The sequence below is a fragment of the Pezoporus wallicus genome, unplaced genomic scaffold (genome assembly GCF_028554395.1).
Source record: "Pezoporus wallicus isolate ANWC-B61680 ecotype Strahan unplaced genomic scaffold, APGP_CSIRO_Pwel_v1 contig_9667, whole genome shotgun sequence".
Taxonomy (NCBI): domain Eukaryota; kingdom Metazoa; phylum Chordata; class Aves; order Psittaciformes; family Psittacidae; genus Pezoporus; species Pezoporus wallicus.
In genome coordinates, this window is record NW_026638224.1 from 1 (window position 1) to 12,828 (window position 12,828).

Here is a 12,828-nt window from a genome sequence, read left to right on the forward strand (position 1 = left end):
CCGACGGCGGTGCTCTGGGGGAAGGAGCTGAGGATGGGTCCTGGCAGGGTGACCAGCACGGTGGAAGGCTGGATGACGACGCGGGAGTCCTCGCACTGCCTGACACAGGGCTCGTTGCAGCTGTTGGCCAGCGGGGTGGGTCCGCAGGGGCGGCAGAGGTCGTAGCAGGCCATGTCTGTGGTGTGGAGGGGCCCTGGGAGAGCAGGGAAGAGGAGAGGAGGGGAGAGGAGAAGATGGAAGAGAGGGTGTGGGGAGAGCAGAGGGCGTGGGGGTGCGAGGGGCGGTGGTGCAGGAGGGCGAGGCAGTGGGGAGGCTGGTGTGGGGCTGTGGGGCTGGGGAGGCGTGAGGGGTGCTGAGGCTGGGGCAGAGCGTGCTGGAAGAGCCGGGGCAGGGGGGCAGGAGCAGAGGGCAAGGGGCTTGAGGCTCACCTTGTTGAGCGCGCAGGAGAAGGCGTCAGCAGAGGCGAGTGAGGGACAGAGGCTCTGGGCCGGCTTTTATGCTGGTCCCCGAGGGGCGGGACAGCCTTTGCGCATGGCAGCATTTGTCAGCAAGCAGCTGGTGCGTGCCACAGCCTGGCAAGTCATGAGCTGGGGCGTGTTCTCCTTCCCACAGTGCTCCCTTTGCATGTCCTCCTGGTGAGGACGTGTCCATCCGGCCCTGGCGGCAGCCTTGAAGTCAGAGTAGGTGTTTGGGACGATTTGCATGGAAGATGCCTGTCAGGCTGTTCTGCAGATACAGCCATGGCCTTGGAGACGTGGGGTGTCATCACTGAGGTCATTCCGTGGCACTTGTGTGTTGTGGTTTTTGGTGCCTTGTGAAGAGGTGGCTCCATGTTCATTGCAGCCCTGTCGGGCTGGTCTGGGCTCTGGAGTTTTGGTGGCATGAGGGGCTGCCTCTTCCATCCCATTTGTTCCCTCCCTGCCTTGCTGCTAAGTGCCTTAGCTTGTCTTTAGGCCTGTCCTTCCCCATTGGGTGAGCTCTGTGGGTGTCAATGTGGATCTCCTTGTGCCCTTTGTGCTTTTATGGTTGTAGCTGGAGAAAGGGGGCTGCCTACTTGGGTTTTTGCCCACCTAGTGGTGTTCCAGGGGGTGGTGCTGAGGGCAGGCCTAGGTTGTCTCTTTGTTAGAGCAGGCTCTTGTCCTGCTAGCCCAGGTTCAGTGTTGTTGAGGCCTGTGATGTGGGGATTCCTGACAGTGCCGTGGAAGTCGTGTGTTGGCCCCTCTCTAGTGCTTCCCTGATTAGGGGTTGGCACATTTTCAGTCCGGACTCTGGTGTGACGCATTGCTAGATGTGGGGCACCTCACAAAGGCAGTTGTGGTTCTGGAGAGCCTGTGAGGATGTCAGTGGAAGAGGTGTTAGGGAGCAGTTGCCAGCGGAATCGTGCACCAGGTTTGTGATCTTTGCCTGGGGTAGTGCCACTGCGTGACGCCATTTCTCTGCTCAGTGTTGACAGGTGAAAGTTGATTTGGAGATTAAAGAGGGGTTTGGATGCAGAGATGCTTTACATGGCCACAGAGGTTGGGCCCTGTTAGTGGTGGATTCATGCTGATGGGTTGATGCCTGGCAAGGCCTGCCCCGGTTCATCCAAGGTGAGTGTTTTGCAGGCTGATTGTCAGGTGAGCTGTTTTGTGGTTGGGGAAATTGATGTGAGGTCAGAGGGAGAGCTTTTGGACTGAATGCATGGTAGTCCCTGGGCCATGAAGGTCACCAATAATACTGAGGGAGCTGCCTGTAGTTCTTGGGAGGTGTGTCTTATGTACCTTAGGAGAAGTGGGAAACTAGAAGCTCTTGAGTCTGATCATGTTCCCATGGAAGGTGATGTAGGAAGTCTTCCTAGAAAGGACTGTGAATGTCTTCCCAGGAAGGACAAGAAATTGAGATGAAGTTCTAGCATATATTTGCAAATGGTAAATCATGCTTGATTGAACTCTGTCTCCTCTCCATGGGAGTGCCCATCATTGTGGATGAGGAGACAGCCATAGCTGGTGCTTACCTTGAATTTCTTTGTAAAGTCTTTGACCCTTTCACCCCTCACATGCTCATCAACAAGCTGACAAAGTACCTTTTGTGTCTGGTGCCAGTGCACTGGGCTGCTGCGTGGTTGAAGGGCTGAGCCCAGCGGCTTGTGATGAGTAGCACAAAGTCCATTTGAAGGCAAGTCTCAAGTAGTGTAGCTCAGGAGTTGTACCTGGGGCCAACCCTGTTCCACATCCTCCTTAAGGACCGGGCCAATGTGATGGAGTGACCCCACAGCAAGATGTCAGTTCATAGTCCTCATTTCTGAAAAGCTAGAAAGAAGAGCCGGGCTAACTACAGGCTGGTCAGCGTCATCTCTGTGCCAGAAGAGAGCATGGAGCAGATTCTCCTGGTAACTATGCCAAAACACTTGAAAAAGGGAGAGGTCATCACTGACAGCCAGAAGGGCTTCACAGTGGGTGAATTCTTCCTGACAAATTTGGTGTCTTTTTATGAGGGGTTATAGCATTGGTGGTTAAGGGAAGATGTACTGTTGTCATATACCTGGACTTGTGCAAAGCATTTGATAGTCTCCCAATCGATAACCTTGTCTCTAAAGCAGAGAGAGGTGGAGACGAAAGGTGAACCACTTGGTGGATATCTTGACCCATGACTCTTTTGTCATATTTTCTCTGTCTGTTTGCAGAGGAAAAGTGATGGAGTAGGTTAGCAGGCACCAGGCAGAGGTAACACAGAACATATGAAGAACGTGCGACAGAGGCATGGCTGGAAGTGCATAAATGTGTCCAAGCCTTTGTTTGCGGAGGCAATGAGATGATGTGATGTGCGGGAATCTCCCGGAGTGGCAGTGGGTGATGTTGCTGGTGCTATGCTTCCCAAGAGAGCTCTGGTGATGCCTGTTTCAACCCACCCCGATGGCCTGTTGAGCCCTGTTGTTGTGCTGGGTGCGACTGGATGAGCCTTTGGGGAAAAAGTGAAGAGGAAGGGCCTGAGGCTGGGATGCAGGAGAACTTTATTGACGAAAAAATATAGTGGAAAGGCAGGAGCACCAAGAGGGAGGGAACCAGTCAGAGGTACGAGTAGGGCCACCATAGGAAGTTTTACACAGCAGCTATTGCTAGAGACCTGACGTCCTTGTCTCTCATGGTGTAATCGTAACGGTGTTGGTTCCTGGTAGGATTTGGCTTGTGAGAACTCGCTTGCAGCAGAGAGGTTGGGACATATTAGAAGGGACAATGCAGAGAAGAAAGTGAGAGAAGAGGAGGAGGTCCATGGGCCTTGGTTACAGGTAGCATTGGCTAAATCCTTTCCCTGCTTGGTTTCATTCTGCCTTCAGAGGAGCAGTACTGGATGGAGAATGTATAGGCCAACAGTGGCACAGACATGCTTTCTGATTCCTTGCTGTGGCTTCCAGGGTGGTTGGTGTTACGGTGCTGTCAATGGCCCTTAGCAGATGTCGCAGCCTCTTCCTCTGCCGTAGCAGCCCAGGCCTCCGAAGCCGTAGCCAAGGCCGTAGCCGAAGCCCCCAGAGGAGACGGGCACTCCCTGGGCGCTGAGGACGTTGCCCACGGCAGCGGATGAGGAGGATCCGACGGCGGTGCTCTGGGGGAAGGAGCTGAGGATGGGTCCTGGCAGGGTGACCAGCACGGTGGAAGGCTGGATGACGACGCGGGAGTCCTCGCACTGCCTGACACAGGGCTCGTTGCAGCTGTTGGCCAGCGGGGTGGGTCCGCAGGGGCGGCAGAGGTCGTAGCAGGCCATGTCTGTGGTGTGGAGGGGCCCTGGCAGGGGAGAGGAGAGGAGAGAATGGAAGAGAGGGTGTGGGGGGAGCGGAATGCATGGGGGTGCGAGGGGCGGTGGTGCAGGAGGGCGAGGCAGTGGGGAGGCTGGTGTGGGGCTGTGGTGCTGGGGAGGCGTGAGGGGTGCTGAGGCTGGGGCAGAGCGTGCTGGAAGAGCCGGGGCAGGGGGGCAGGAGCAGAGGGCAAGGGGCTTGAGGCTCACCTTGTTGAGCGCGCAGGAGAAGGCGTCAGCAGAGGCGAGTGAGGGACAGAGGCTCTGGGCCGGCTTTTATGCTGGTCCCCGAGGGGCGGGACAGCCTTTGCACATGGCAGCATTTGTCAGCAAGCAGCTGGTGCGTGCCACAGCCTGGCAAGTCATGAGCTGGGGTTGTGTTTTCCTTCCAAGAATTCTGGAAGTTCATGTCCTCCTGTTGAGCATGTGTCCTTCTGGCCCTGGCGGCAGCTTTTAAGTACTAGAGACCAAAGGCTTGGTGTTGATGGTGCATGTCAGGGCATTTGGCAGAACATGCAACAAAAGTATTGGAGTGATGGGGGTGTCATCATTGATGTCATCCTGTGGCACTCATGGCTGTGGTTTGTGGGTGCTTTGTGAAGAGGGAGTCCCATGTCCTTGCAGGCTTGGGGCTGTGCTGGCTCTGAGAGGCTGCCCCTTCCATTGCATTAGGTTCCGCCCTGACTTGCTGCCAGGTCACTAATCCTGTCTGTAGGCCTGTCCTTTCCTGTTGGGTGAGCTCTAAGGGTGTCATGGTGCCTTTTTATGCTTGTAAGGTTGTACTTGTGATGGGTTCATGTCGGAAGTTTCTGTTAGATGATCCAAGATGCTTTCCCCATGTCTTGAAGAGCATGTTTGAAGAGCTCAGGTTGAGTAAGTTCATGGAGCGCTGTTTCCCTTGGAAAGGATTCCATGATGGAGGAGGGAAAGAGTGTGAGGTCCAAAGAGGATTAGCAACAATGTGTGTTGAACTGACTAGAACCTTCATTTCTCATCCCCATTTGCCCCATTGGTGTAGGACCTTGCACTTGGCATGGTTAAACCTCATGAGGCTGGCATCAGCCCACCTCACAAGCGTGTCGAGGTCCCTCTGGATGGCATTCCTTCCCTTCAGGGTATCTCGAACCACACAGCTTGGTGTCATCGGCAAACTTGGAGAGAGACACTCAACACTGTCCATGTCAGTGACAAAGATGTTGAACAAGACCGGTCCCAGCACTGATCCCTGAGGGACACCACTCGTTACTGGTCTTCAGGAGGACATTGAGCCATTGACCACAACTCTTTGTGTGTGGCCATCCAGCCAGTTCTTTATCCACCGAGTGGTCCATCCATCAAATTCATGTCGCTCCAATTTAGAGACAAGGATGTCGTGTGGGACAGTGTCAAATGCTTTGCACAAGTCCAGGTTGATGACATCAACTGCTCTACCCCTGTCCATCAGGTCTGTAGCCCTATCATAAAAGGCCACCAAATTGGTCAGGCAGGATTTCCCCTTTGTGAAGCCATGCTGGATGTCACCAAGCACCTTGTTGATTTTCATGTGCCTTAGCATGCCTTCCAGGAGAATCTGCTCCAAGATTTTGCCAGGCACAGAGGTGAGACTGACTGGTCTGTACTTCCCCAGGTCATTTGTTTTCCCCTTCTTGAAAATGGGGGTTATATTTCCCTTTTTCCAGTCATCGGGAACTTCACCTGACTGCCATGACTTCTCAAATATGATGGCCAGCGGCTTCGCAACTTCTTCACCAGCTTCTTCAGGACCCGCAGATGAATCTCATCAGGACCCATGGACTTGTGTGCGTTCATATTTTTAAGATGGTTTTGAACCAGTTCCTCTCCTGCAGTGGGCGCAAGGTCTTCATTCTCACAGTCCCTGCCTCTACCTTCCAAGACTTGGGTGGTGCGGTCAGAGCCTTTGCCAGTGAAGGAGGTTTCATTCAGAACCTCAGCCTTCTCCAAATCCTGTGTAGCCAGTTCTCCTGAGAGCTTCCTGATTACATTCTCCCTAGTCTGTTTTTTATTTGCTATATACCTGATCCCCAGAGGAATCCCTTCCTGTTATCTTTAATACCTCTAGCTAAGTTTAATTCTAACTGGGCCTTAGCTTTCCTAACCTGGTCCCTAGCTTCCCGGGCAACATCCCTGTACACTTCCCATGCCATGTGTCCTTGCTTCCACTTATTATAAGCCTCTTTTTTCATTTGCATGCTCCATGGGGAGCTATCCATCCAGGAGTGTGGGTGGAAGTGCATTGCATTTCCAAGGTTTCTGGTTGAGATGCTGGTGTCTGGGCTGGAAGCCCACAGGAGTGTTTTGCAGGGGAATTAATACATTAATGTGGTCTAGTGGATCTTTTCCACCAACTTGGTGGCCTATTGAGCCCTAGCTTGGTGCTGCTCGTGGTTGGTTGAGCACTGGGTGAGGCTTGGATGCAGGAGAAGTTTATTGATGAAGAAAATGGTGAAAAGGCAGGAGAGCCAAGGGAAACAGTGTAACGTAAAAGTAGGGCAACCATCAGCTGGGTCCCCTGTGTGTAGCAGGTGTTGCCTGAATCCCGAGGTTTTTGTGTCCCACAGAGGGAGCAGTGCACTTGGGATTTCCAGTGTGGTTTAGGGTGTGAGATAGTGTTTGAAGTGGACTAGATCAGGATGAGAAGTGCAGAGAAGGAATTTGGAGAGTAGGTATCTCACCCTGCATCCAGGGGTGGAATGGACACTCTACTAATCCCTGGTGAGCATCAGCTGGAGTTCTGTGTTGAGTAGAAGAGAGACATGGAGCTCCTGGAGCAAGTTGTGGTGCCTGGGAGCAGTTCCAGTAGGCTGGGAGAGAACTCATGCCCCTCATTGTCAAGAGGATCTGGAGGTACATTCTTAGAAAGTAGAGGCTGTTGAGCCTGACCTCATTCCCACAGAAGGTGACAGAAGAAACCTTCCTGGAGAGCAGTGCCATGCCCTGCAGGGTCAGGGTGACAGGCTATGGATTTAGGTGTGGATTTTGGGAATGGAAATTGTCCTTGACCAACCTCTGTGTCTTCCCTGTTGAAACCACTGGTTGTTGGCATAGGTTAGAGCAGTGTCTATTGTTGAGCTGGTTGAAGGGGCCTTGCTCCCTTGGTTTTGGACGTGAAGAAAGGCCCTGCGGCCCTAGTGCAAATAATAAAGGCTGAATACTTGGTTTTGATGGTGCATTTCAGGACAGCTGGCAGTTCATGCGACCAAAACACTGAAGAGATGGGTTTCTGTGAGTGAGGTCATCTCTTAGCACTTTTGTGGTGTGGTTTGTGGGTGCCTTGTGAAGAGGGGACCCCATGTCCTCACAACCCTGTCATCCTTTTCTGGGCTTTGGAGCTGTGCTGGCTGCGAGGAGCTTCCCTTTCTTTTGCGTTCAGTCTCTCCTCACCTTGTTGGCGGGTCACCAAGCCTGCCTTTGGGCCTTTCCCATTGGGTGAGTTCTGTGGGTGTCCTGGTGCCCTTCTGCCTGTGAGGTTGTCACTGGCTGTAGTGGGTTTAGGTGGAAATGTTTTGGTAGCCATTGGGCTGCTGTGTTGGTTCTGTGTGAAGATGCCAGAAGCTTTTTCCAAGTCCAATAGAGACTGTGGGAAGGACACAGATAAGTTCGTGGAGGGCTGTTTCCTGTGGAAGAGGCCCCATGATGGAGAAGGGCAAGGGTGTGAGGGGGAATAAGAGCAGAGACAGTGTGGTGTGAACTGACGACAATTCCCATTCCATCTCTCTGTGCTATTTTGGACAAGGGAGTAAGTAATTTAGAAGGGAAGATGAACCCTGAAGAAGGGAGAGGTTGGGGGAAGGTGTTTTAATAATTGTTTTTAATTTCCTTAATTCTACTTTGACTTTTGATAAATTGATTTCACTGAGTCAAGTCTGTTTTGCTGCTACTGGGACATGGTGAGTGATCTCCATGTCCTTGTGTTTACTTAGGGTATTCTTCCCCTACCCGATTGAGGAAGAGGAGTGATAGAGCCAGTCACTGAGCACTTGTTGCCCAGCCAAGGTCAAACCACCTCAGAGCCCCATCTTCACAGGAGAACTGGGTTACAGGCTTGTTCCTCCACCTTGTTCTGAGTGCCCCATGCAGGGCTCCATTGAGCCTATGTAAGGAGGATTGTGACTTCACCCTGGGGGCTTTCTGTGTGACCTGAGAGCAGAGGGATCTTGGCTTCGGGTCCCCTGCAGATTTGTTCCAGAAACAGAGCAGCAGGGAGGATGATCCGTCCAGAGACCCCCTGCACTGTTGGGCCTGCAGTGACGAGGGGCTGGTGGCCACATAAGAACCTCACCAAGGCATCATTTGTGGACCCCATAGCAAGGTGAGACCATGGCCTGGGGACTCTGACATGGCCGGAATGGGGAAAAGGCAGCCAGAAAGTCAGTGTAACAGGAAAACACACCTGACTCAGAAGAGGATCCCAGAGCAGGAGAGTGGAGACCAGTGCACCCTGCATGGGATACTCATGGTCCTCGCAGCAGTCAGTGTCAGGGCCATGAGTTCCTTTGTGGTTGGCCCTGTTACCCTATCCAAATGTTCTCATGAGCCTGGGTGACTCCATAAAAGTCGTGCACAGGGGAGCAATGTCATGTTCAGTGCTTTCTTTGAGACAGTAATGGGCTTGTGTCATGTTCTGGAAGGCTTCCATGGGTCGGTTTGCTTGTGGTGGCATATTTCATAGGAAAATCTTTGTGGCCCTTGTTCACTCCCCCCAATGGCCTGTTGAACCCTGGCTTTGTGCTGCATGAAGCTGGAAGAGCCATGGTAAAAGAATAGGAGAAGAGGCGTCAAAGGCTTGAATGCAGAAGAACTTTATTGTGACAAGAGTGAAAATGTAAAAGCATAAGGTGGTAGAGAGCGGGTCTAAGGTGCAAGTAGGACGACCATCCACTGAGGTTTCCTGTTTAGAGTGGATTTTGACAGAGCACTGTGGTCTTGCTGCCATGAATTGGGAGGACCCCACTAAAGGTCCCCTGAATCTTTCTTAGCTTGTGAGATGCTGTTTGTGGCTCACAGTACTGGACATAGCAGATGGTTGACACAGAGAAGGAAGTGAGAGGAGGAGGTCCATGGGGCATGTTACCAGGCAACACAGGCTGTGCTTAATTTCTTGGTACCTAGAGACGAGAACCTGTGGACAGCAGATAGATGTGTCAGGAGCAGTGTGGATGTGCATCCTCAGTCCTTTGCGTTGCTTCCAGGGAGCTGTTGCTGTTGTCAGGGTGTTGTCAATGGCCCTTAGCAGATGTCACAGCCTCTTCCTCTACCGTAGCAGCCCAGGCCTCCGAAGCCGTAGCCAAGGCCGTAGCCGAAGCCCCCAGAGGAGACGGGCACTCCCTGGGCGCTGAGGACGTTGCCCACGGCAGCGGATGAGGAGGATCCGACGGCGGTGCTCTGGGGGAAGGAGCTGAGGATGGGTCCTGGCAGGGTGACCAGCACGGTGGAAGGCTGGATGACGACGCGGGAGTCCTCGCACTGCCTGACACAGGGCTCGTTGCAGCTGTTGGCCAGCGGGGTGGGTCCGCAGGGGCGGCAGAGGTCGTAGCAGGCCATGTCTGTGGTGTGGAGGGGCCCTGGCAGGGGAGAGGAGAGGAGAGAATGGAAGAGAGGGTGTGGGGAGAGCGGAGGGCGTGGGGGTGCGAGGGGCGGTGGTGCAGGAGGGCGAGGCAGTGGGGAGGCTGGTGTGGGGCTGTGGTGCTGGGGAGGCGTGAGGGGTGCTGAGGCTGGGGCAGAGCGTGCTGGAAGAGCCGGGGCAGGGGGGCAGGAGCAGAGGGCAAGGGGCTTGAGGCTCACCTTGTTGAGCGCGCAGGAGAAGGCGTCAGCAGAGGCGAGTGAGGGACAGAGGCTCTGGGCCGGCTTTTATGCTGGTCCTGGAGTGCCCGAGGGGGCTGAGACAGCCTTTGTGCATGACAGCATGTTTGTGCAAGCAGCTGGTGCATGTCAGATCCTCGCAAGCAATTAGTTGTGGTTGTGTTTTCCTTCCAAGAATTCTGGAATTTCATGTCCTCCTGTTGAGGACGTGTCCTTCTGGCCCTGGCGGCAGCTTTCAAGTATTAGAGACCAAAGGCTTGGTGTTGATGGTGCATGTCAGGGCATTTGGCAGAACATGCAACAAAAGTATTGGAGTGATGGGGGTGTCATCATTGATGTCATCCTGTGGCACTCATGGCTGTGGTTTGTGGCTGGGTTGTGAAGAGGGGGCCCCATGTCCTTGCAGCCCTGGGGCTGTGCTGGCTATGAGAGGCTGCCCCTTCCATTGCATTAGGTTCCGCCCTGACTTGCTGCCAGATCACTAATCCTGTCTGTAGGCCTGTCCTTTCCTGTTGGGTGAGCTCTATGGGTGTTGTGGTGCCTTTTTATGCTTGTAAGGTTGTACTTGTGATGGGTTCACCTCAGAAGGTTCTGTTAAAAGTTGCAAGAAGCTTCCCCCATGTCTCAAAGAGCCTGTTTGAAAAACGCTCGTTGAGTAAGTTCATGGAACGCTGTTTCCCTTGGAGAAAAGAAAAGAAAGAGTGTGAGGACCAAAGGGGATTAGCAACAATGTGTGTTGAACTGACTACAACCCCCATTTCAAATCCACATTTGCAGCTTTGGGGAAAGGAATATGTAATTCATGAGGGAAGGAGAACCTTGAAGAAGAAGGTGAATGTGGGGAAGGTGTTTCGAGATTTGGTTTTATTTCTCTTAATTCTACTCTGACTTTTTGAAAATTAATTTAACTTTGATAAATTATATTAATTTCCCAAGCACAGTCTGTTTTGCTGCCACTGGAGTGTTCTCCTGCCTGTGAGTGATCTCCATGTCCTTATCTTAGTTCGGGAGCCTTTTGTCGTATTCCTGTCCCCATGTCCACTTGAGGAAGAGGAGTGATAGAGCAGCTCGGTGAGCACGTGGTGCCCAACCAAAGTCTACCCACCACAGAGCCCCATCTTCGCAGCACAGCTGGTCACAGACTTGGTCCTGCACTTGTCCACAGTGCGTCGTGCAGAGACCCATTGAGCCAAGGTGAGGAGGACTGTGACCTCATACTGGTGTTTTCTGTGTGACCTCAGAGCAGAGGGATGGTGGCTTGGGGTCCCCTGCAGAGGTGGTCCAGAGACTTTGCAGGAGGGAGTATGATGGTCAGGAGACCTTCTGTGTGGGTCAGTGTTGGAGCCTGCAGGGAAGAGGGGCTGGTGGTTGGGGAACCTCCAAGGCAGCATCTGTGGACCCCACAGCAAGGTGAGACCATGGCCTGGGTACACTGGCATGTTTGGAATGGAGACCAAGCAGCCAGGTGGTCAGTGCAACATCGACCCACACCTGGGTCAGAGGAGGATCTCAGAGCAAGGAGGGTGGTGACTTGGGCACACTGTATTGGCTACCCATGGTCATTCCAGCAAGTGGGGACCAGGCCATGAGTTCCTGTGTGGGTGGCCCTGGGACTCCACGCGAAAGATCTCATGAGTTTATGGTGACTCCGTCAGAGGCGTTCTCATGGGAGGGTTGCCATGTTCAAGACTGTCTTTGAGCCAGCACTTGCTCAAACCTCTGTCACTTTGTGAAAGCAGCCCAGGTGCCAGTCTTTGTTGGTTGTGGTGGTATATTTCCCAGGAGAATTTTGGTGGCCTTTTTCACCCACACTGATGGCCTGTTGAGCCCTGGCTTTGTGCTGCAAAAAGTTGAAAGAGCCATGGTAGAAGAATGGGGAAGAGGTGTCAGAGGTTGGGATGCAGAACTTTATTGAGACAAAAGCATGAAGATATACAAGCATAAGGAGGAAGAGAGGTGAGGTGCAAGTATGGTGACCATGCACTGAGGTCTTCTGTATGCAGTAGATTCTGTCAGAGCAGTGAGGTCTTTCAGTCTTGACTGGGGAGAAACCCACTGAAGGTCCCCCGCTGCTGATTAGCCTGTAAGATGCTGGTGGGGCACACAGTACTGCACACAGCAGATGGGGTGGTGCGGAGAAGGAATTTGGAGAAGAGGAAGACATCCATGGGCCATGTTACCAGGCAGCCTGGTCGGGCCCCTTCCCTGCTTGCTCTGTGCCACAAGGGAAGGAGCTGCGGAAGGTGAACTGCTGTGCCAGCATTACCCCAGACGTGCATCCTCAGTCCATGTCTTTGCTTCTTGAATGTACATGAGTGGTTTCAGGCGTGTTGTCAATGGCCCTTAGCAGATGTTGCAGCCTCTTCCTCTGCCGTAGCAGCCCAGGCCTCCGAAGCCGTAGTCCAGTCCTCCGAAGCCGTAGCCGAGGCCGTAGCCGAAGCCCCCAGAGGAGACGGGCACTCCCTGGGCGCTGAGGACGTTGCCCACGGCAGCGGATGAGGAGGATCCGACGGCGGTGCTCTGGGGGAAGGAGCTGAGGATGGGTCCTGGCAGGGTGACCAGCACGGTCGGGAGGCTGGATGACGACGCGGGAGTCCTCGCACTGCCTGACACAGGGCTCGTTGCAGCTGTTGGCCAGCGGGGTGGGTCCGCAGGGGCGGCAGAGGTCGTAGCAGGCCATGTCTGTGGTGTGGAGGGGCCCTGGCAGAGGAGAGGAGAGGAGAGAATGGAAGAGAGGGTGTGGGGAGAGCGGAGGGCGTGGGGGTGCGAGGGGCGGTGGTGCAGGAGGGCGAGGCAGTGGGGAGGCTGGTGTGGGGCTGTGGTGCTGGGGAGGCGTGAGGGGTGCTGAGGCTGGGGCAGAGCGTGCTGGAAGAGCCGGGGCAGGGGGGCAGGAGCAGAGGGCAAGGGGCTTGAGGCTCACCTTGTTGAGCGCGCAGGAGAAGGCGTCAGCAGAGGCGAGTGAGGGACAGAGGCTCTGGGCCGGCTTTTATGCTGGTCCTGCAGTGCCCGAGGGGTCTGAGACAGTCTTTGTGCATGACAGCATGTTTGTGCAAGCAGCTGGTGCATGTCAGATCCTCGCAGGTAATTACCTGTGGTTGTGTTTTCCTTCCAAGAATTCTGGAAGTTCATGTCCTCCTGTTGAGGACGTGTCCTTCTGGCCCTGGCGGCAGCTTTCAAGTATTAGAGACCAAAGGCTTGGTGTTGATGGTGCATGTCAGGGCATTTGGCAGAACATGCAAC

The 12,828-nt window shown here is 53.9% G+C and overlaps 2 protein-coding genes and 1 pseudogene across 2 annotated transcripts; all 3 read right to left on the reverse strand.

Moving 5' to 3' along the window:
- Window positions 1-3,423: 3,423 nt before the first annotated feature.
- Window positions 3,424-4,055, reverse strand: LOC130599507 (feather keratin 1-like). Its single transcript, XM_057410003.1, has 2 exons — window positions 3,979-4,055; window positions 3,424-3,758 (listed from the first exon to the last, which is right to left on the reverse strand). Exon 2 carries the CDS (start codon window positions 3,736-3,738, stop codon window positions 3,424-3,426), a length of 315 nt encoding a protein of 104 aa, XP_057265986.1. The 5' UTR covers window positions 3,739-3,758; window positions 3,979-4,055.
- A 4,960-nt stretch (window positions 4,056-9,015) lies between these two features.
- On the reverse strand, window positions 9,016-9,647 carry LOC130599508 (feather keratin 1-like). Its single transcript, XM_057410004.1, has 2 exons — window positions 9,571-9,647; window positions 9,016-9,350 (listed from the first exon to the last, which is right to left on the reverse strand). Exon 2 carries the CDS (start codon window positions 9,328-9,330, stop codon window positions 9,016-9,018), a length of 315 nt encoding a protein of 104 aa, XP_057265987.1. The 5' UTR covers window positions 9,331-9,350; window positions 9,571-9,647.
- Window positions 9,648-11,931: 2,284 nt separating this feature from the next.
- LOC130599514 (feather keratin 1-like) lies at window positions 11,932-12,447 on the reverse strand (annotated as a pseudogene).
- Between the last annotated feature and the right edge of the window lie 381 nt (window positions 12,448-12,828).

Coding starts and splice junctions, on each gene's coding strand:
- LOC130599508 (XM_057410004.1), bottom strand. CDS start 9,330: ATGGCCTGCTACGACCTCTGCCGCCCCTGCGGACCCACCCCGCTGGCC.
- LOC130599507 (XM_057410003.1), bottom strand. CDS start 3,738: ATGGCCTGCTACGACCTCTGCCGCCCCTGCGGACCCACCCCGCTGGCC.